Source organism: Miniopterus natalensis, chromosome 13 (assembly GCF_054644295.1).
Source record: "Miniopterus natalensis isolate mMinNat1 chromosome 13, mMinNat1.hap1, whole genome shotgun sequence".
Lineage (NCBI taxonomy): Eukaryota > Metazoa > Chordata > Mammalia > Chiroptera > Miniopteridae > Miniopterus > Miniopterus natalensis.
Genome location: NC_142093.1, coordinates 54,828,396 through 54,848,766, shown reverse-complemented (window position 1 = coordinate 54,848,766; position 20,371 = coordinate 54,828,396). Strand labels below are relative to the sequence as shown.

General features: G+C 46.6%; 1 protein-coding gene across 2 annotated transcripts in view; it reads left to right on the top strand.

Annotated features, from left to right (window-relative positions):
• The first annotated feature begins 10,970 nt into the window (after positions 1 to 10,970).
• The window catches only part of CRACDL (CRACD like), a 32,787-nt gene continuing 23,386 nt past the window's right edge, over positions 10,971 to 20,371 (top strand). The window contains exons 1-4 of one of the 2 annotated variants that reach the window (XM_087823883.1): positions 10,971 to 11,043; positions 13,179 to 13,344; positions 17,974 to 18,109; positions 18,462 to 18,626. In XM_087823883.1, coding sequence (XP_087680009.1) covers positions 10,974 to 11,043; positions 13,179 to 13,344; positions 17,974 to 18,109; positions 18,462 to 18,626 — 537 coding nt within the window. In that variant the 5' untranslated portion in view covers positions 10,971 to 10,973. Of the gene's footprint in view, positions 11,044 to 13,178; positions 13,345 to 17,973; positions 18,110 to 18,461; positions 18,631 to 20,371 lie in introns of both variants that reach the window. The other variant, XM_087823882.1, reaches the window with a different exon arrangement.

Below are 20,371 nucleotides of genomic sequence, written 5' to 3'. Positions count from 1 at the left end.
TGGTCAGGGACTGAGAGGGCCCACAGGACCTGGCTATTTTGGCTCAGAATCTGGAACATTCTCAGCACTAATCTTCTTTCTTCCTGGGATCAGCCCAACTCAGATGGGGTTGCAGCCCACCTGACCATCTCCCTTTGCCAGCTTGGGGTAAAGGAAGTGCATGTGCTTCTTAGGCAGCTTTGCCCACATGCTGCACACCTGCTGGGGGCTCATGTGGATCCTGGCAGGCCCAGGGGAGCTGCTTGATGGGGAGATGGGGACCAGGGCCCCTGATCAGCACCCCCTCATGTCCCAAGCACCCTAAGCCACTTTGGGGAGGACAGGGAAGGCCCTCTCTTCTCCCTGCAGTAAGTTCCCTGAGATTGAAAGTGCCAGAGGCTTGCCCCACTTTCAGGAAGGTGGTGGGAGGATGAGAGGGGGCCATGCCACCCCCGCCACCCCCTGGGGCACAGAGGAGACTCAGCATCTATTGTCCTGTGTTCCACTATGTTTATGGCCTCCTTCCTTACAGTCATTATTTTATTTCCTTGAATTGTGTGAATTCTGGAATAAAATAATGATTTTCTTTGTTTTCTTTGTGACACATGCATATATTGAAGGGGGGGTGAGCAGAGTGGGGGTGGGGGTGGGAGGGGAGGAAATGAAGGGAAGGGAGAAGAGGGGAAGAGAATTGGGGAAGAGAGCATTTTACTCAGTATCTCATGCCTGTAGCTTGGGTCCACAGGCACAGTCTATATACTTGGGTGGAGGGGAGACAGCAGAGGTCAGAGTTAAAGGCCATTGGAATGATTTCTGTTGCTGAAGATCAGCACCAAAGGACTTGTTCTGAACTGACAGCCTGGGTTGTGGGAGAGGACCTGCCGAGCTCCTGCAGGAGAAGCCAGTGATCCTGCACAGAGCCATCTCTCCATGCTGCAGGGGACTTCATCCCTTGGAGGGGTTTGGCTCTCAGTGCATTTTGTTTCTGTGACGATAGTACAGAGGGAAGTAGAGCTATGGTGTGACTTAAATCCATTTGCTCAGTATAAACAGATTGCATGTCTCATACACCAGAAGGAAAATTCCCAGTGTGGCGGCCTCTGTTGATCCACGTGATTGTCACATCTGCACATCATTTGGCTCCTGGGTGGACGGTCTTGGGAAACTGATGTTGCATCTGCGGCAATACACGTCCTGGCAGTGTGGGGGATGCTTGAGGACGTGGGGCAGACATCCCCAGATGCCATCCTCACTTTCTTTTGTTACATAGGGACAGTAACCCAACAACTTAGGGATCCCTGTGCACACAGGCCTTTGTACTGTGGGAAGCCCTGTGCATGGACATCCTTCTCATTGATACTGTTTCATAAAAAATGTTTCTGGTAATTATTCAACCTCATTTTCTGATCCTGCCTATTTCTAATGGGTCAGAATAGAGTGGTGGTGTCATGTCATCTTATGAATAGGCTTGCAACATGACTTCCTACTAAAGAAACCTCAACTCTGCATCTGCCGTGCTGCAGAGCTGCCAATCATGTATGGAGCATCGCAGATAAACGAAGCCTTAAGAACTTTCTGTATGGTTTTGTTTTCAGTATACATGCATAAAAAAAAGGTGTTTATTACCTCACCAAACTGATGATGTTCACAATAAACCCACCCTAGTGGGCTTCCCTCTGCCCCACTCAGTTGTCCCCTGTGTCACGTGCATGTGCAGCCATCTGCACAGGGCACAGCTCTCATGCCGAGACTGAAAGTCTCCAAGTTAGATCACATTTTGGCATGACACCCCCAGCATTAGAATGAATTTATATTTTCCCAAGAATTATGCAAATACAATTTCTAAATTAAGATCACGAAGTTTGACGTTCTTATGCTTACCTATCTTGAAATGATGGTTTTGTAAGTCTCTCATAGATTTTTTTTTAATTTTAATAACCTGTAAATGTCTAAACTGATGCTTTTCAAATCTCGCATGAACACATTCACTCCTGGATGAATGAGAACAGGTTGCTCCTGAGCGAGCCGGCATGCATTACAGCCTGACACGTGCGTTTTATTGAGCAGTATCCATGTAAACTTAGGTTACCTGTTGGAACACAAGTCCTCATGTGCATGTGTGTGTGTTTATATGCTGCATCTGGCAGCTGTCTGCATTCCTGGCTCAGTAACTTACCAATGTGCCCATTCACAAAGAAGAAAATCAACTGTTTATCTCACATAAGGTACTATTATGTGCTTATAAGCCCTGCCATTTATCTTGCTGATGACTGAGTTTGTTTGAATGAGGCTCTGTTTCTTTGCAGGGAAACATCCGAGCGAGTCGGGCCCACTGACTTGCTCTCTCTGGCTGTCCTCACTGTCCCGTGGCCACAGGGTAGCGTAAGGACAAGAACAAGGCATCTGGTGCAGGGACCTCCCCTGCTTCCATACGCCTTTGCTCCCAAAGGCCATTGAACTTTAGCTCTGCGGGGTTATAGAGAGGTGACATCTATAGGAGAGCAATGGATAAGAGAAACTAAGGCTAGAGAAATGTGACATAGTTTAGCTAAGTATGGATTTGAGAGGAAGTCTGTCCTCAAGACAGTGGAGTGCTAGGTGGCCTTGGGAACTATGATTGGGTCGTTGTGCTGTGTCATTTTATTACAAGGTGATTCTTTTGTCTAGCAAGTGTTATAAGTGCCTTTGGTTCATTCGTTAGTTCATTCATTCATTCACTCAACAGTATTTATTGAGCACCTCTTGTGTGGCAGGACCGTGCTGGTCCATGTTCCCTGTCCTTAAGCACTTAGTTTTAAGTTTTATATACTTAGCAAGATAGGGAATGACTCACTCTCCAATAAATATTACAGGACTTTAGGAAATGTCCCAACTGACCACCCACTGGGTTCCTTTACTCTCCCTTCTTGCTCAGAGCCCTAGGACTCAGCATCTGAGTTCTCTGATTTCAGCCCTTTGCTTATGACGTTTCTTTGCTTTCTTTCCTCCCATATGTCCCTTTCTGTCCCTTTCTCTTCCCTGTCTTTTCTGAAAGGTAGACAGAGGTGCGCACACATCTAGGTTTCTGTGTCAAGGGGCAGGAGGTCCTCTGGCACCTTTGAAGAGAAGTGGTTGGCCATGGGGAGGTCCAGTCTTAACACACCCTGTTAGGGTCAGTTGTAGTAGTCAGGTCCTCTGCTCTCGAGGAAAATAATGCCTACCATGAGGCAATATGCGGGCACAACTTTTGAGCAGGGGACTCATTCTCACAGGAATTTTGCAAACATTATACATTCCATTTGCCTCAGTAATGGAGAAGTTATTTCTCTAAAAAAGGTACCGGCAGATCCTGGTGTGACTAACTATGGAACAATAGTTAAGTCACCATTTATTTTCTTCTTTTTTTCCTAAAAAGGAAAAATTGATTAAATGCATAGGGAATGTAAGCAGCCTTAAATCTAAAATGGGGAACTGGACCAAAATCATGCAAACACTGAGATGATTAAAACTGGTAAGTGCTGTGAACAAAAGGAGCAGGGGTTCTCACAGTGCATTGTGGGAGGGCATATCCATCTTCTTTGTGAAGTGGAATTGAAGCTGCTACCTAAAGGATGAAAGTGGAGCGTGAGGGCAGGGAAGAGTATGTTCAAGCGGAGGGAACAGCATCTGCACAGGCCCTGGCTAGAAGGCAGTGGAATGCTGTGGGGAAGGGAGAGCAGGGCCAAGGCACATGTTTATGCCAGTTGTGCACAGGGCCTCTGGCTGGAGCCCAGATGCCTACTTGCTCATCCATATTTATATTTACCTGCATGTATACTGCTCTCCATTCCTACCTGTGTCTCCAAAATTCCATCTGAGATCATACCCGCCCTCCTCTAGTGTGTGTGCTAGTGTGGGATTGCTGGAGACGCACTGTATCATGTCTTCTTTTCCAAAAATGTCTTTATTTCGCCTTTTTTCTTTTAACACGTTTTTTTCCAGTAGCTTATTGACGTTGACGTATAATTTCATACCTTAAAGTTCATCTGTTTCAAGTGTATAGTCAGTAAGTTTTACTATATTTACAGAGTTGTGCAACTATGAACGTAATCTAATTTTAGGACACATTCATCTACCCCGAAGAAACACTGTGGCCATTAGCAGCCACTGCCTATTCCACCTCCCTTCCCCTAGCAGCCCACTCCCCAACCCTAGGGAAAACACTGACCTACTTTCTGTCTCTTGGAGTTTGCCAATTCTGGCTATTTGCATATATGTTAATAATTACAGTTTCCTAATGGATTAGCAGCCACCTCTGGCAGGATAATAACCTTGCCATCACTGACCTGAAAGTTGGTGAGTGCAGAGACCCTGGAGAAGGTGACACAGGATAGATGCAGGACCCTGCCAGGACAGAAGACGGACAGAGGAGTATTGGCAAGGGAAGTGGAAGGACACCAGATGAAAAGATTTTTACTTCATCTTTCCTAACTAGGTCACGTCCTCAGGTTGGCCAGGGAAAGGTGAGCTAAAAGTGACTGTTGGTCTTTCCACAGCTCTCTGAGGTTAGATGAGCTTGTATTCAAAAACCATAGTCAGGATACTAATACTTATTGACTTGGTTATTATAGATTTAACAAGTATTTCTATCAGCAAGTGTATTTTAAATATTCTGCCCCACAAAGCTGCCTTCCTATGATGTCCTGGATCTGGCATATCCTGCTGTGATTTTTGACATGCGTATTTACTTCTCTGCGGCATCGCATCCTCATGTTTGGGGCGTTGGGGTTACACTCTAGGCCACCGCGGCCTCGGCCCTGCTCTCCTGGGTTGACTGTGCTCTGCAGCGTGTTTTGTTTTCTCTGCCATGGCCCCTCCTTCTACCTCTTATTTTGTGTTCTGGAGAATAGTTTTGCCCCAGGAGCTTAGTGACAGGCTTTTTGTAAAGACAGAAAGACAGGCTATTGGGCTGGATGCTAATATTCAGGTAGCCTTCAGGGACATAGGCGGGAGACGCAGACATTGTTCAGCCGGCAGCTGGGGAGTGGACATGCGTTTCTGGAGTGGGGCCAGTGTGTGAATTTAGAGGCAGATTATGTCTTCAGGGGGGTTGAAGAGAACAAAAGAGCAGTTGCCGAAGTTAGGATGCCAGGAATGGTCTGCAGTCCTAAAGGATATGAGTTTAGTTATTGTCCCATTTTCGGGAAGGTGACATCTCCCTTTCCCACCTGCCACCCACCCAAATACACACACCACCATGCACGCTCGAACACATGCATTAAACGGAGTCTGAATGGTTGTAGAGGTCAAAGAATAGTCATTAGGCTCATCACTTTTGAAGCTCAAGGACAAGTGTGTTACGTGGCAAACCTGTTTGTTCATTCATTCTGTAAATGTGTGCTAGGCACCTTTTATGGCCAGACACTGAGCCCCATGCACAGTCGGACAAGGTAGAGCCCTTGCCCCCAAAGAGCTCCCTCTAGGAAGAAGAGCTGGTCCTGAGACCCTGGAGGCTCTCTCAGTTACCTCGTTTTTAGAAACATTGAAAAGTGAGACTCCAGTGATTAAATGATAGTTTAAGTTAGGTGTCTGGAATGGATGCCAGGCTCTTCAGGTGATTTGGCACACAAACACTGGTATTTAGATTTGTTTTGATTTGCTTTTAAACAAACAAAAAACCCCTGCATTTGTGGATCTGTGATCATTTGCTATTAATCTTGAAAGTTACTTCATTTTAATTTTATCACACCTTCGGAATCGCAGGTACAGCCACACAGGTGGGTGACATCAGCATTCTCCAGGGCATGGGCACTCGACATCCAGCAGCCTTAGGCACTGGAAAACGCGGGTTGAAATGCCGTCACTCCTGTGCCCCAGTAAAGAAAATAGAGGTGTGTTTTTTTCAGTTCCCACATAACTGAAAAGGGTCACAGTAAGGATTATTTACTTCTTACAAGTCAGATATCACTAATATCCTAGAGGACTTCCTCAGTCTTAAATTGGGTTGCAAAACTAGATCCATTTCTAGAACCCACTCGATGACTTTACTGCTGTTCTTTCTTCTATTTGTACCTGTATCCATCATCTCCATCATCTGCAGAAGCTCCTGGAGTTCTGTCAGCTGTCTTGTGCTCAGTACTGTGCTTCAGGCACTGTCCTTGGTGCTGATATGAGAGCAATGGATGTGACAGGCATATAGCTCGCCCCACCAAGCACACAGTCAGAAGGGAGGGGGTGGTTAGCCAGACACCTCGCAAACAAGCCCTTGCTGGCAGCTTGGGTGAGCATTGTGAAGAAAGGTACAGGGGCCGAGGAAAAGCCCCACAGGGATGTGAGCCTGCCTGCAGGGGGGTGTGGAGTTAGCTGGTCCAAAGGGGTGAACACCAAGGCTTTCATGCATTAGCACATGCTCAAAGGTATAATCAGGTTGCGGATGTTTTTTGCATTGTGTAGATAAACATAGATTGAAACCTTCAAAATACCATATTAAAACCTATTCTTGTTCCTCACATGAATAAACTTTTGTAGAATTTTTCAATATGGGCTGCAGTTAATGATGGCATTCTGCCGTAGGCTTGGAAGAAGCCTGTGGTTACAGTGAGGGTCTGGGGAGAGGGAGTGGGACAGCCCCCACGGAGAGCCTCCTTTGGAGGAAGGTCTCTCCTGGGTTCTGTAGGCGTCAGATACACACTGATGAGTGCTGTGAACTACGCAGGGCGCTGCAGGCTCAGCACCCTTTCGAGTTAATTAGAACCCCTGAAGAGGCACCTCAGGTCCAGATTTAAAGACTACGTTTTTCTGTACCTGAACTTGAGCTGTCAGAACTACAGGGGTGGGAGGGTGGGGGCAGCAGCTAGTGGAGGGGGCGACGGGGCGGCCTGACTTGAACTTTGAGTTCCAGTGAGAAGGAAAGGGTTGCTGGGAGATAGTGGGCATTTGCCACATGGCTTTCTGATTGTGGTTTTTCTTCTGGCTTTTCCTTGAAGGTTATTGGGGTGGGGGAATGTGTGTTCAGGAGGGCAGGTTATTGGGCCCCACAGAGAAGACATCCACTGTAACAGCAGCAGAGAGTTTCCACCTGGAGTGTCCAAATGAAGGGGACGGGCCTCCATCTGCTCACTCCAGTCTTAGAGGACCCACTGCCCCTCTCCCCCGTGGCCTGGGATGTTTTCATTCATTACTTGGCTGCAGTTTCACTCGCTGCCGTTAGACTGCAGGGCCTGGGGGAGCTCAGGGCTCATCTGCAGATCCAGGCGTCTTGATCTTTGGCGGATCATGGTGGCTCTAAAGTGAGTCATTTGCATAGGACACTGTGTCTTCATGAAACAGACGGACACTCATCTGCTGCCAGGCATGACAGGTGCGTGTTCCCATCTGCACCTATGCAGATATGTGAGCACATGATGAGGAAAAAGCTGCGGAAGCCACCCACTGTCCTTGTCTGTGCTGTGTCTCCGTTTCAGGTAGGTTAAGGGTTATTTTCCCTATTTTGTTGTTGAGGAAACTGAGGCTCAACGATAGGCTGAGGATTCAACCTCAGTGCAGCCTGACTTCCAAGTCTTGGTCCCTTGCCTCTGCACCCAGTTGCACTCTTGCTAGTGTGAAGATGTTTGGAACATAAAACACAAGCAGGTTTTAAACCCTCCCAGGTTTGTCGTCCCTTCATCTACGGAGTGGCTTTGTCTCCGTGTATGAATCTTTAGCCCCTGGGCATCTGACTGTGCTCTCTGCATCCAGGCCCCAGCAGGACATGCCTACAGCAAGTTGAAGGCTGGGCCACCTCAAGGGCCTTCCATCCTCCCACCAACTCCTCAGCCCTCTGCGGGAGGAGGCTGTATCCCCACACCATCCAGCCCAGGAGGAGTAAGTGCCAGCTTCTGTTTCACTCCACACTCGGCGGGTGGGGCGCCCTTCACACCCACCCACAGGGCTATTACACACACGCTCACATATACCTCCACGTTCTCAGCACTTCCCAGCAAGGAGCATTGGATTAAAATGGCCAGAGGTGACTGGACATGTTGAAAGTAATGCCATGATGTCTCAGGAGTGTTAGGTGCCATATTAAGGCATCCGTAAACCCCTTCCCTCAGACCCAGATGCTCTGTCAGACCCAGTGTCTGGTCTCCTGGGACTGTCAGGCTTTGGGCCCTGGGCTCACCCTGGACAGGGTCTGCTAGACAGACAAAGCCATTTCAGTGGGAGATTTGTGTCCTTTGGATGTCCTAGCTTCCTTTAGGCCTCTCTGGGGACAGCTCAGGACTGTCCCTTCACTGGGTCACTACCTGCAAGTGGCAGGGACTACGTTGGTCTCATCCATCACTATATCCCAGGCCTTGAAGGTGCCTGCCCATGCTGAGTGTGCAGTCAACATAGTACCTATACCAACCTGTGTACAGCATGAGGGCATGCAGTCAACATAGTGCAGGTACCAGCCTGTGTACAGCATGAGGACATAGGGTAGTGTCTCTACTTCACTACTTTGGGCCAGTTAGTAAACCTACCTGCTATAATGTAAGGAATCAATTCCAAAATGGGAAAACTGAAAGTTCTTGGGGATTGAGATACTTCAGATGCTGTATACGTGCTGGGTAAGTCATTGCAGGTATGACTAACTTCAAGTTCAAGCAGCAGAAAGCTCTGGCACTCCTACTTCTCAGCTCAGAGGCAACTGTAAAGGGTGCTACTCAGGCTCATGGCTGGTGACTCTTAACCAGTCCTGACCATTTCACTCTCTTATTTGGTCCTTATAATTTTCTGCTTTCCCTTCTCTAGCCTCTTCCTTCAAATGTCCTGGTAGCTTCTCCCTTCCCCCATAATGTCACTGGGCAGCAGGATACTATGGATCAGGGATTTTTGATAGGATTGCCCTAACTCTGTAGATTGCTGTGAGCAGTATGGACATCATAACAATATTAAGTCTTTCAATCCATGAACATGGGATGTCTTTCTATTTCCTTGTGTCATTTTTATTTCTTTCAGCAGCATTTTATAGTTTTCATGGTTAAGTTTATTACTAAGTATTTTATTCTGTTTTGATGCCATTGTAAATGGAATTGTTAAGTACCTTTTCAGATTGTTCATTGTTAGTATATAGAAATACAACCCATTTTTGTATGTTCATTTTGTGTCCTGCAACTTGGCTGAATTCATTTTTTGTTCTAATAGTTTTTTGTCCAGAGTGGGGGGAATCTTTAGGATTTTCTATGTATAAAATCATGTCACCTGTGAACAGAGATCGTTTTGCTTCTTTCCTTTCATGTGGATGCCTTTCGTTCCCTTTTCTGGACTGACTGCTCTGACTGGGAGTTCCAGCACTCTGTTGAGTAACAGTGGTGAGAGTGAGCTCCCTTGTCGTGTTCCTCATCTTAGGGGAAAACCTTTTAGTTTTTCACTGTTGAGTATGATAATAACTGTGGGCTTTTAGTATATGGCCTTTATTATGTTGAGGTACTTTCCTTCTCTGCCTAGTTTTATCTTAGTGTTTTTATCATGAAAGGGTGTTGAATGTTGTCAGATGGTTTTCTGCATCAATTGAGGTGATTATGTGGGGTTTTCCCCCTTTATTCTGTTTACCAGACATTTTTATGAAGCCAAGTTGCATGAAAGTTGAGAAGTGAAGCTGATGAAGCTTTGTTCACTATTAAGGAAGTGGCTGGTGGGGAGATGGACGTTTTGACATAAATATTAAAGGGAACCTAAATATGAGACCCAGCCCTGGCACAGACCTGGGACTCCTTTCCCCTGTTTAATAGTTTCTTTGTTTTTCTCCTGTTGTTTCCCATTACGTGTTGTGCACAAGTGGTATATGTTAATCGGCTAATTAAACATTTGGGCCCCCTGTTTAAGTGTGAGGAGTCATAGTAACTGCCAATAAGAACTAGCTTTCCAAATAAATGGTGAGTTAGTATGCGTGGACCACTTAAAAGTCAGCGGTGGGAGGCAGGGCCCCAGTGAGCTCAGTGTTCTGCAGCAGGAGTACCGACCCGTGATCATTCATGTGATTGCCATGAAGAGTCAGAGACGTTTTATTTAGGAAGAAGTCAAGGACATGTGGATGACCTGATGATAATATCTGGGATGCTTTGCTTTGAAATAACCTAGTGGCAGTTGGAGGGGAAGAAGGCGTAAAGATGAAACTACAGCGACCATATGTTAAGTTCATTATATATTCTTTGTACTTTTGTATCTGTTTGAAATTTTTCTTAGTGAAAAGTTCAGAGAAGAAATCGGATATAAAGCAGGGATGGTGTGGCTTTCTATCAACTTACTATGTAGCCATCACAGTAACACTTAGGAAGAATTAGCAAGAAAATCCGAAAGTCAGCCTTCCTAATGTGGCGTGTTTGCAGATGCACACAAAAGTTTGCACAGAGAAAATATGGGAAGGAAATACGTGAGAGCATCCACTGTGGCTCTCCTTGGTTGGTAGGACTGTGGGTGGCTTTCATTCTCTGTATCCTCCAGACTTTCTCCAGTGAACAAGAGAAAAACATAATTTCTGAAAAACTTTTTTTCAGAGAAAGGAACCAAGCCTGCATTGCGTAAATTGGTAAAGGACATCTTTTTTATTTTTCAGTTTCAGTTTCCATTCAACACCACTCTGTACAGCAGAGTGTCCAGAAAATCACGTGCGCTACAAAGTGCCCCCCCCCCCCCACTGCCAGCTCTGGCCTGGCCCTTCCCCATCTGTCGCCGTATTACTGATTGTGTTCCCCATGCCATGCACCAGTCCCCATCCCTGCAACTGTTCTGCAACTAAATTGGTGAAGCATTTGTTCCCAGTTACCTGTTTTCTGTTAAATTGCTCTGGCCAGCGATTGGATAAATGCCTTTGTGGTTTCTAAGTTTGCGCTGTGGACATGGTTTGGGACTGTCCTGCCCCATATTCTGCCTGGAGTCTGTCTTTGCTGGAGTGTGGGCAGGCGAGGTCGCAGATAAAAAGCAGTCACCTCCGCCACCATCTTTCTCACTGTTAACTTCTGTTAAACATGTTCCTTTAACGGGAATCTCCTTCTGGTTTTAGTGAGCTGGACATGATTTCCACAAGGGTGATGGACTTGAAGCTGCGGGAGGCCGCAGAGGGCCTTGGAGAGGACAGCGCAGGTAAGGCACTTGCTTCCCCCGCTCTGGGAAGAGCCCTCATTGGGCTGTGGGGCAGGGAGGGGGGCTGACGGAACCAAAGGTAAGTCCCCTGCTGTGTGGATTTGTAGCTTGAGTTTGCATGAGTTGGGTAATTCAGAGACTCTCAAGCCTTGAACTTGGCTAGCAGTATTTCTACACTGAATGTGGCACCAGGTACCTTGCAAAAGGAAACAGTCTTCTCTAAAGGTAGGTGCCTTCTATCTAGACTTCCAGTTACTATATTAGTAATAATTAGTACTTTCTGTAGTGTGACAAACATGTGTCAGTGATAACCAGGCATGTAAGGCAATAGGGCACCATGAATGAGAACCCAAATTCAACATGTTATGGGTTGAATTTGTGCCTTCAAAATTCATATATTGAAGTCCTAACCCCCAACCCCTCAGAATGTGACCCTATTTGGAAATTGGGTCTTTGCAGATGTAGTTGGTCTAGATAAGGCCATACCGCAGTAGGGCGGCCCCTGATCTACTGTGACTAATGTCCTTATAGAAAGGGGAAATTGGAACATAAACACACACCCAGGGAGAACACCACATGAAGACGAAGTCAGAGACCAGGGTGATGGTATCTACGAGCCAAAGATCACCAAAGATTGCCAGGAAACCACCAACAGTCAGGGGAGAGATGTGGAACAGGTTTCTCCATCACAGCCCTTTGAAGGAACTAAGCATGCCAACGACACCTTGATTTCAGACTTGCAGCCTCCAGAGCTGAGAGAATAACAGTTCTGTTGTTTAAGCCCCCAGTTTGCGGTACTTCATTATGGCAACGGTGCTGAACTAATACACAGCAGCAAGAGGAGAAACAGACACACAGAGGCATCAAGTGTCAGAATTATCAAATGCGTGCTGTAAAGTAATCATATGTGCTATGTTTGGAGATAATAAATAAAAGTTTGAAACTATCTGGAAGTAACAGGGAGCTATAAAAAGTATTATAGCACCCAGCCAGTGGTATAAGGCATGAGAAAGAAATAAAAGGGAGCCAGATAGAAAGAAGAAGAAAAACTATCTCTAATTGCAGATGACATGATTATAGGAAAGATCAAAAAATTTCCTAGAATTCTCAAGCAAGTTTAGTAATTGGTTCTATGCAAGGTCAATATATATTAAAAAAAAAAAAAAAATCAGTTGTATTTTTATATACTAGCAATAAACAATTAAAAATTGCAGTTTTAAAAAGTACCATTTACAGTCATACCAATAAAAGGAATACTTAGGTATGTGTCTAACAAAATATACGTAGGATCTATGTACTGAAAAATATAAAATATAATTTGAAGAAATCAACAAAGACCTACAAACATGGAGAGATGTACTCTGTGTTATGGACTGAATGTTTGTGTCCCTCCAAAATTCATAGGTTAAAATCCTAACCCCCGAACTGTGGTGGTATTTGGAGGTGGGGACTTTGGGAGGTAATTAAGTCTGGAAGGTAAAGCCCTCATGAATGGAATTAGTGCTCTTGTAAGGCGAGGCCAGAGAGCTACTCACTCCCTTCCCCCAATGTGAGGACATAAGAAGTGGACAGTCTGCAACCCATAGGAGAACACTCAGCAGAACCCACTGTGCTGGTGCACTTGTTTTTATTAACATATCAGCCATTACAGTGAGCATAGTAGACTAATTGAATTAATTGTTCCACTTAGAAGTCAAAGATCATCAGATTGGATTTCTAAAACTAATTCTCTTAAACAGAAAAGTTGAAGGTAAAAGGATAGAAAAACATGTACTTTGCAAACAGGGCAAAAGGGAAGCTGGTGTTTTAATAGCAGTCAAAATAAAATTTAAGGCAAAAAGCATTACTAAAATTAAAGAGGGCATCTCACAGAAGGTTCAGTTCTGGAGCAAGATACTAATCCTGCCTTTCTATACACCAACATAAGGTCAAAGGTTAGAGAGTAAAAATTGACAGTTAAATAAAATAAATGAAATCTATAATCAAAGTGGTTTATTTTTAGTACACCTGTATCAGTAATTCATAGAACAAATGTATTAAAAGTTAAAGATATAGAGTATTTAGATAACACAATTAAAAAGGCCTTGTCCTATTCGACACACATAAAACATTGAACGTGCATTTCTTCTGCACAGGAAAGAAAAAGTCCAAATTCAAAACGTTTAAGAAGTTCTTCGGGAAGAAGAAGAGAAAGGAGTCGCCTTCCTCCACAGGAAGTAGCGCCTGGAAACCAAGTGAGAAGAGTGAGGTCATTGCCATCGAGGCGGGGCCAGTGGGCTATGACTCAGAGGATGAGTTGGAGTAAGTCGTTGTCCACATCCTGCTCTGTGTCACTGTCATGGTAACTTGCTGGATTTCCGAGCCTGCTTTCTTCCTATGTAATTCCATGGCTCACTCTCCCACAGAAGTTGTGCTTCCTGTCTTTTCATACCTGGAGAATGTTGGGGGGAAATCATTAGATACCTAATTAGTGCATGTGTTAAAACTCTACAATAACTGGGGCAGGAGGTAGGATATACCGTTTCATAAATAAGCAAACAAAGCTTTAGTGAAATTTGGGAGAACTTGCCCAGTATGCCACAGCTGAAAGTGGCAAGATTGGGACATGAGCTGATTTAATTTTACCTACAATTTTTTTGAGGACCTGGATGCTATACCAGGAAATGCAGCTCTTTAAGCTTGAACTTTGAGTAATCTAATAAGAAAATTTTGAGAGAAACAGAGACAAGAAAGAAGAGGAGGGGGAAGGCTTTTTGCTGTTCCTTCTGAGAAAAATCATCCAAAAGTTTGTTAGGAAGAACAGACTCAATAGGTAGGAAAATTTTGGGAAGACTTCTTGTTTTTGTAACTTGTGTTTCACCAAAATATACAATATATATGTTCTGTTATTCCTGCAGTTATATCTTTGAGTAAAAAGAAAAACAGGTTTGTTCCGTGCCAACTTTTATGTTTTCTTTTAAACAACATTAGCCCTTAATTTGAGGATAAAACTCTTTAGAGGCATAATGACCCTCGGGATCAGGAAACAGACCACGCTGAGGTGGGGTCACTGTCAGCATCCCCGTGATGACGGTGTCCTGCCCTCCTTCCTTCCTTCTCACCAGTCTCCTCGCCAGTGTTTAATGGAGTAGAAATTACACTGACCACTTGGTGGCACCAAATGACTGGAGAGGAAAGATGCAAGGTTTTGGGGATTTGTTTTTTCTGGTGGTGGCAGTGAGCACGTTGCCCACACTCAGCTTGTGGAGCATGGAGAGGACAGCTGAACGCAGGTGTTTTAGAGGGCATGCTCCAAAGTCTTGAGGGGAAGACTTTGTCACGATAATATTGCTAATTATTAAACATCTTCACCGGGCCAGCCCCGGGGAAACTGTAACCCTCACCCCACCCACGGCTCTTGACTAGAACACACAGTCCTGGCGTCGGGAAGACGGGCCTGGGAGTGGCCCTCCAGCCACGGAACAGGAGCATAGCAGGAAGGGCGAGCGGAGGTGAAATGACCTGTCCACGTGTCCATCTCCTCTATCACCGAGCCCATGGGAAGGTGGGGACTGTGCCCTCATCTAGCAAGGGCCTGGCCCTCACTTATTAGTAATAGTTTGCTGGCTTGATGCTAGGAAAAGGAGCTTGAGGGTGGCATGAGATGAGGCTCAGGAAGTGCAGGTGACAGTTGGAAAGAGCAGCGTGGAGGACAGGCAAGGTCTTTTTAAAGGCGCTCTCAGCCAGTGCAAGTGTGTGTCTCCTAGACCCTGCAGCAACTTCTCACCCATCACCGTGGCCAGAAGAATACCATCTGCCAAGACATTAATGCTGACAAAGCTGTGGGACCCTGTGGGCTTGAACCGTTAACACCCATTTATTGTGTGCAGTTTTGCCTCTTAAATCTCTTAATCTGTAACAACCCCTCCCCTTCTTTGTTTCATGTCATTGACCGACTGGAAGAGCAGGGTTAATTGCTCTGCAGAATATCCCACATTCTGGCTTTGCTTTCTCTTGGCATGACTGAACTCATTCCTATATTCTCTGAATTTCGTGTAAAGTGTTAGATGGATCTAGATATTTAATTAGATTGGGGTTCAAGATAGTACCGGAGACTTATTGTCACTTCACATCACAGGGCACATACTCTCTGGTTGTCCCACTTCTGGTGTCTCTGAGACTGAGCAGTGGGTTCAGGGGGTTCTCAGCGTGATCCCCCCACCATTCTTCACCTAATGGTTTTGACACCTGCTGATGGTCATTGCCTAGATTCATCATTTCGTTGCAAAATGGTGGTTTTTCTAATTGTGCCACTTACTCTGCATGAGCCTCCTGGAATTCTGTAAAGACCCTCCCTTCATCAGCTCCTTGGTGACCCTCAAATGCGGGCTGTACAGGAAGGGCAGGAAATGCTTAGATTAGATAATGGTCCTTTTATTGATCCACCCTCAACAAAGGGTGATGACCTCTCACCCTAGCAACTTCCAGCACTGACCAATTGAATTCTGTTTTTTCTTGATTATTAAGGCAGGGGCTTTTCTCTGATTTGCTTTAGCCCACGACAACCTTTATTCATCTTTATGTTCACATCATCCCACGTTATGTCGTTGGAAGTCACTTCAGTTAGCTCCTGGGTTCTTTTAACATGACCCCACTTGTCTCTGAAAGCTTCTTTGCTTTCCTGCACAAGGAGAAATCTCGGGTTATTTTGCGCATTTCCTGCCCTAGACCTGTAATCAGCCATTTCTTCACGGGGCCCTAGTTCCTTTCAGGGTGAAATGGCCTGAGGAGACCCCAGCTGGCTGCCAGGGTGATGATAGCTAGGTCATTCCTGTCACTGCTTCTAGACCTTTCCAGTACATATAACTAGGCAAGATGCTTTGTATCTTTATTGTTGAAAGTATTGCATATGTCCCCTTTCGTTTCCCCCATTGTCTCCCTCCACCCTGCTCCCGCCCCCTTCCCAGGCAGATGCTTTATTTTTTAAGAGAAAAAATAAATCATTAATTCACTGATATTTCCAGCTTAAATTTAATAAGATAAAATTTTTACTTTTTTGATTCTTTATTTGAATTGATTTTTCTCTTATACTGGATATCTTGCTAATGATATTAACAAAATTACTTATCTTCATCGAACAATGTACTTATAATAGTGCTCTTAGCCTCCTTTCCCACACAGAGGTTACATGTTGTGAAGTTTGCTCTGCACTGGATTTTTTAGAATCAGCGTTGTTACTACTCAGACTACCAAGTACAACTTGATATCTTTGTGGTTTTTGTTCTTAGAATTTGCCTATTACAGATGTAAAGGCAAAAGTCACTTGGAAGTGGAGTTAAAGTCACTTAAAATCACTCTTCTCTGTGTGGTTATGTCAACAACCTGATATAAAACTCGGCTTGTTTCGGGTTGTTTTCTCATTTTAGAGATTGTTCTATTTCCTTTTTTCTTTGATTTTGTCTTTTAACTGCATGAAAAGTTTACATAGTTTCAAAGGCAAAAGTGTAACCCTCGGTCCCTTGGCACCCAGTCTCCCATCTTGTTCTGTCCTTTCCCCCAAAGGAAATCATTCTTATCAACTTGTTATCCTTTTATGTTTAAAAATATAAGCAACTGCACATATAGGTTCATATACATTTATACCCCCTTGCCTGTACCGAGCTAACACACCGTAAGTGTTCTGTGCTCTGTTTTTTATGTATTCTTAAATAAAGCCTGGCACCGCCCACACGCAGCTCACAGAGACCCCCCTCCCCTGCTGGTCCGCTGCAGAGCCTCCACTAGATGGTGTTTCCCTCCTGAAGGACATTTGAGTTGCTTCGGTCTTTTGCTTCCATAAATGTTCCTGTGGTGAATGGCCTTGTGTTTCTGCCAGTGTACTTTGCGGAGGCCTTTTCATGCCGTCTCAGTTCCCAGTTCCACCCAGAGTGGAGGTGGTTGTAGTGATCGTGGTTTCCAAAGGGTGAGGCCACGGGCTGGCCACTGCAGGAAGGAAACCAGGTTGTGCCTGTGATCTCTGTGACAAGAGCTGCCGTTGGTGGGAGGGCCTGCCTGGTGCTTATACTTGGCCTGAGTCCCTCCCAGAAATCTAAGGACACACCCTTCTGAAGCCACGGGTTCCCCACTTGCAATCCACTGTTGCAGGCTAGAAAGAAGTTAGAGAGCACCTTAACCCACACAGTCAGGTCTGCAGGAGAGCAGAGCCACACCTAAGAGTCCCTAATGCCGCAGAGGACAGGATGCCCGCGCAGGGTAGCCTGGGGGGTTGTGGCGTACAAGATGGCCAGTGTCTGCCGGGGCAGCCTTTCCTTCCTTCATCGTTGGGTCTCAATCACCTCCTTCCACCTATTGTTCAGGCAGCCACTGCTGCTAGGAAAACCCGACAGCTAACTCACATCCTCCTAGAACATTTTGTGAATGCCCTGTGGGTTGAGTTCCAAGCTGGAGCCTTGAGCTGGGGAAAGGGCTGCACTGGTGATGACAGGAGGGGCTGCCATCTACTCCAGGACCTAGGCACACAGGTTGCGTTGCACAGATCACGTCAGGTAATGAAAAGCGAGCATGTCAGGCAGGCCCTGGACCTGCTGTGCAGACACAGCCCCCAGCCCACCCAGGGGCTGCACGTTGGCCCACAGGAATGAGCTCACCCTCAGACAACCCAGCCAGCCAGCCGAGGCCTCCTGTCTTGGACCTCACACCTCGTCAGACCCAAGTTTTTCTATTAATAAAAAGAATCCACACAGACTTCAGACCTGTTAGGAAAATTTCTATCTCTGCAATGCTCCTAGTAGTAGACTGTGGGATTTGACAGGGTGAGGATAGACCAAAGTCAGGAGCAGCCATGGGCTGGTTGTATGCAGGGCCCCTGACCCACATGCCCCGGCTGTTCATCCGGAGGACCCCAGCTGAGGGGGCAGCGAGCAGAGTTTCACGGGGTCTCTTTCATCCTAGGGAGTCGAGGGGCGCGCTGGGCAGCCGGGCCCTCTCACATGACAGCATTTTCATCCCTGAGTCGGGACAGGACCCTACGCGGCCTGTGCGGGTGTTTTCCCAAGAAAACGTGTGTGACCGAATTAAGGCTCTGCAGGTAAACTTTTCCGTGGCACCGTCCCTTGGTATGTATGTGGAATATAAATCGAGATGTTTTTAAATTGCTCCTGCTTGGTTTATTTGATCATATTGTAAAGTAAAATCACGTGCATGTCACAGCTTTCCCACACCAAGTTAGTTACGACTGGATCTCGACACGTCTGAGTTATAACTACTCATTTTCAAGGTGACAGCCAGAGCTGGTGGCAGACGTTCTTGTCTGTGGCTCAGTCCTCTGCACCTCGGCAATGGCATTGAAAATATCTCCCAAATGAATGAATTGGGGCAGGAGGGTTTGTTGATAAAGCCGCTGATGAAAACAAGAGCAAATGTTCTTTATTCCAATCCAGTTAAAAATACAGTGTAATGTGAAAATGGGGCCACCCCCTCCTCCAGGGCGCCCTCCTGCCAAGCGGGGAGATGATGCCGGCATGAGTTCTGAGGACGATGGACTGCCCAGAAGCCCCCCAGAGATGTCCCTGCTGCACGACCTGGGTCTCGGCACAACCATAAAGGCAAGTGCAGCCTGCACCCTATGTGTCCACCCTCACTCACCACAGAGGACAGCCAGGGCCTTGGGTGGCCCCCTGTGCAACCCCCCACAGCTGGTGGCCGGCTCAGTGCAGCAGGAGGCATTCCAGACCAGGCCCCTGGGGCCCACAGCCAGTGTTTATTTTCATTCTTTGAGCAGAAGTTCAGGTCTTGTTGGGAGACAGGGTTTGGGTGCATTCTTTATGAAGGTTAGAGGTCTGGTACAGGGAATGCCATACCTCGTTTTTCCTGCCTGAGCAGATGGCCAGACCAGAAGGAAACGCCTTTGTGCCTGTTCTCTTTGTCCGGACTGGCTGGAAGGAGGAGGGAGTGGTGGACATGATGACTCAATCTCGGCTGTCACATCTCAGTGGAGGACCTTGAGAACTTGTTAGGTCAGGGGCGGGAATGTGAGGCATGGTTCTGGTAAACAGGGCGGCAGGGGAGGTTTGAGAGGCAGGAGAGGTACGCATGACCCCCACAGGGTGGGGGAACTCATCCTGGGTGCCCCCTCCCCTCCGCTGAGAACCCGGGAAGAGGAGCTGAGCTCTTACTGATGTGTGAACAACAAAGCTCATGGTGCCGCCACTTTAGGCCCTACATGTGCTTGTACATGACATTTTCCCTCATAGACAGGCTTGCTGAGGGTTGGACAGAGTTGGAGTTACTCGTGTTATGCTGACAGGTGGAAAACAAGGTCCAGGGTCCATTTTTATAGCCACACCCCCGCCCAGTGCATCCTTGGGGCAGCCACTTCTGCCTGGTCAAGGGCATTCATGATGAGGTCTCGGGGGTTCATTATGAATGAGTCTTGCCAATTCTGTGCTGAAATCCAAAGGCCAGGGGATGACTATCTGCTCACTTTGTGTGTGCTTGTGGGTGCCCAGTGGATCACTGACACTAGGCCCAGGGAGGCTGCGGTGTGGTCGAGTGTGAACAAGCCCAGCACTCCCTTCAGAACTCTGCTCGAGGGCACACCTGTCCCTGCTGGCTCCACGCACAGGTCTGAGGACAGTGGGCTACCCACCGCCGCTCTCCCACCTTGTGGAGAAGGAAGAGAGGACAGGGGGGCGGTTTGCCCTGTTTCTTGGACTTCAAGCCAACCTTACACCCTGTAACACCTTAAAATACTGGAGAAGTTGACATGCTTGTGGCTGCTTACGTCATAATTACCACGTGACAAGCACATCGTTGCACCCTCAGGGGTGCAGCCTCAGTGTCCCCTGGCCTCAGGACCCTATGTGATTGTGTGTCTCAGGGCCACGTGGGGGACATGTCCCTTGTGAGCCGTTGCTGACCCTCTCGCCCCATTCCATCCCACGGCATTGCCCGATGCTCGTGTGCCATAGTTCCCTGTGTTTAGCGTGGAGAGACAGTACAAGACCCGGTTGTTTCCAGTCCGTTCACTAAGGAGTAAACCCAGCTCCAGATCCACCAAGCGCCATAATGTGCAGATTCTTCCACGGTTAGCTGAGTGGGAACCACTCGTGCTGGGCGGGGCTGACCTCGTCCCGCTCAACAACCCTCCCATGGTTGTCAGGGTCCTTCAAAAAACATTCTTGGATTTTATCAATTATTGGATTATACGAACAATCCACTAGCTTCATAGAAAACCAAAATCTGAGTCTTTAAGCCTTAAAAAAAAGAATCTTTATCATCGTGGTTTTGAAGACACAATGATCCTATTTTGTGCCCTGAAAGTTTTCCTGGGGCCCAGTGGCCAGCTGAG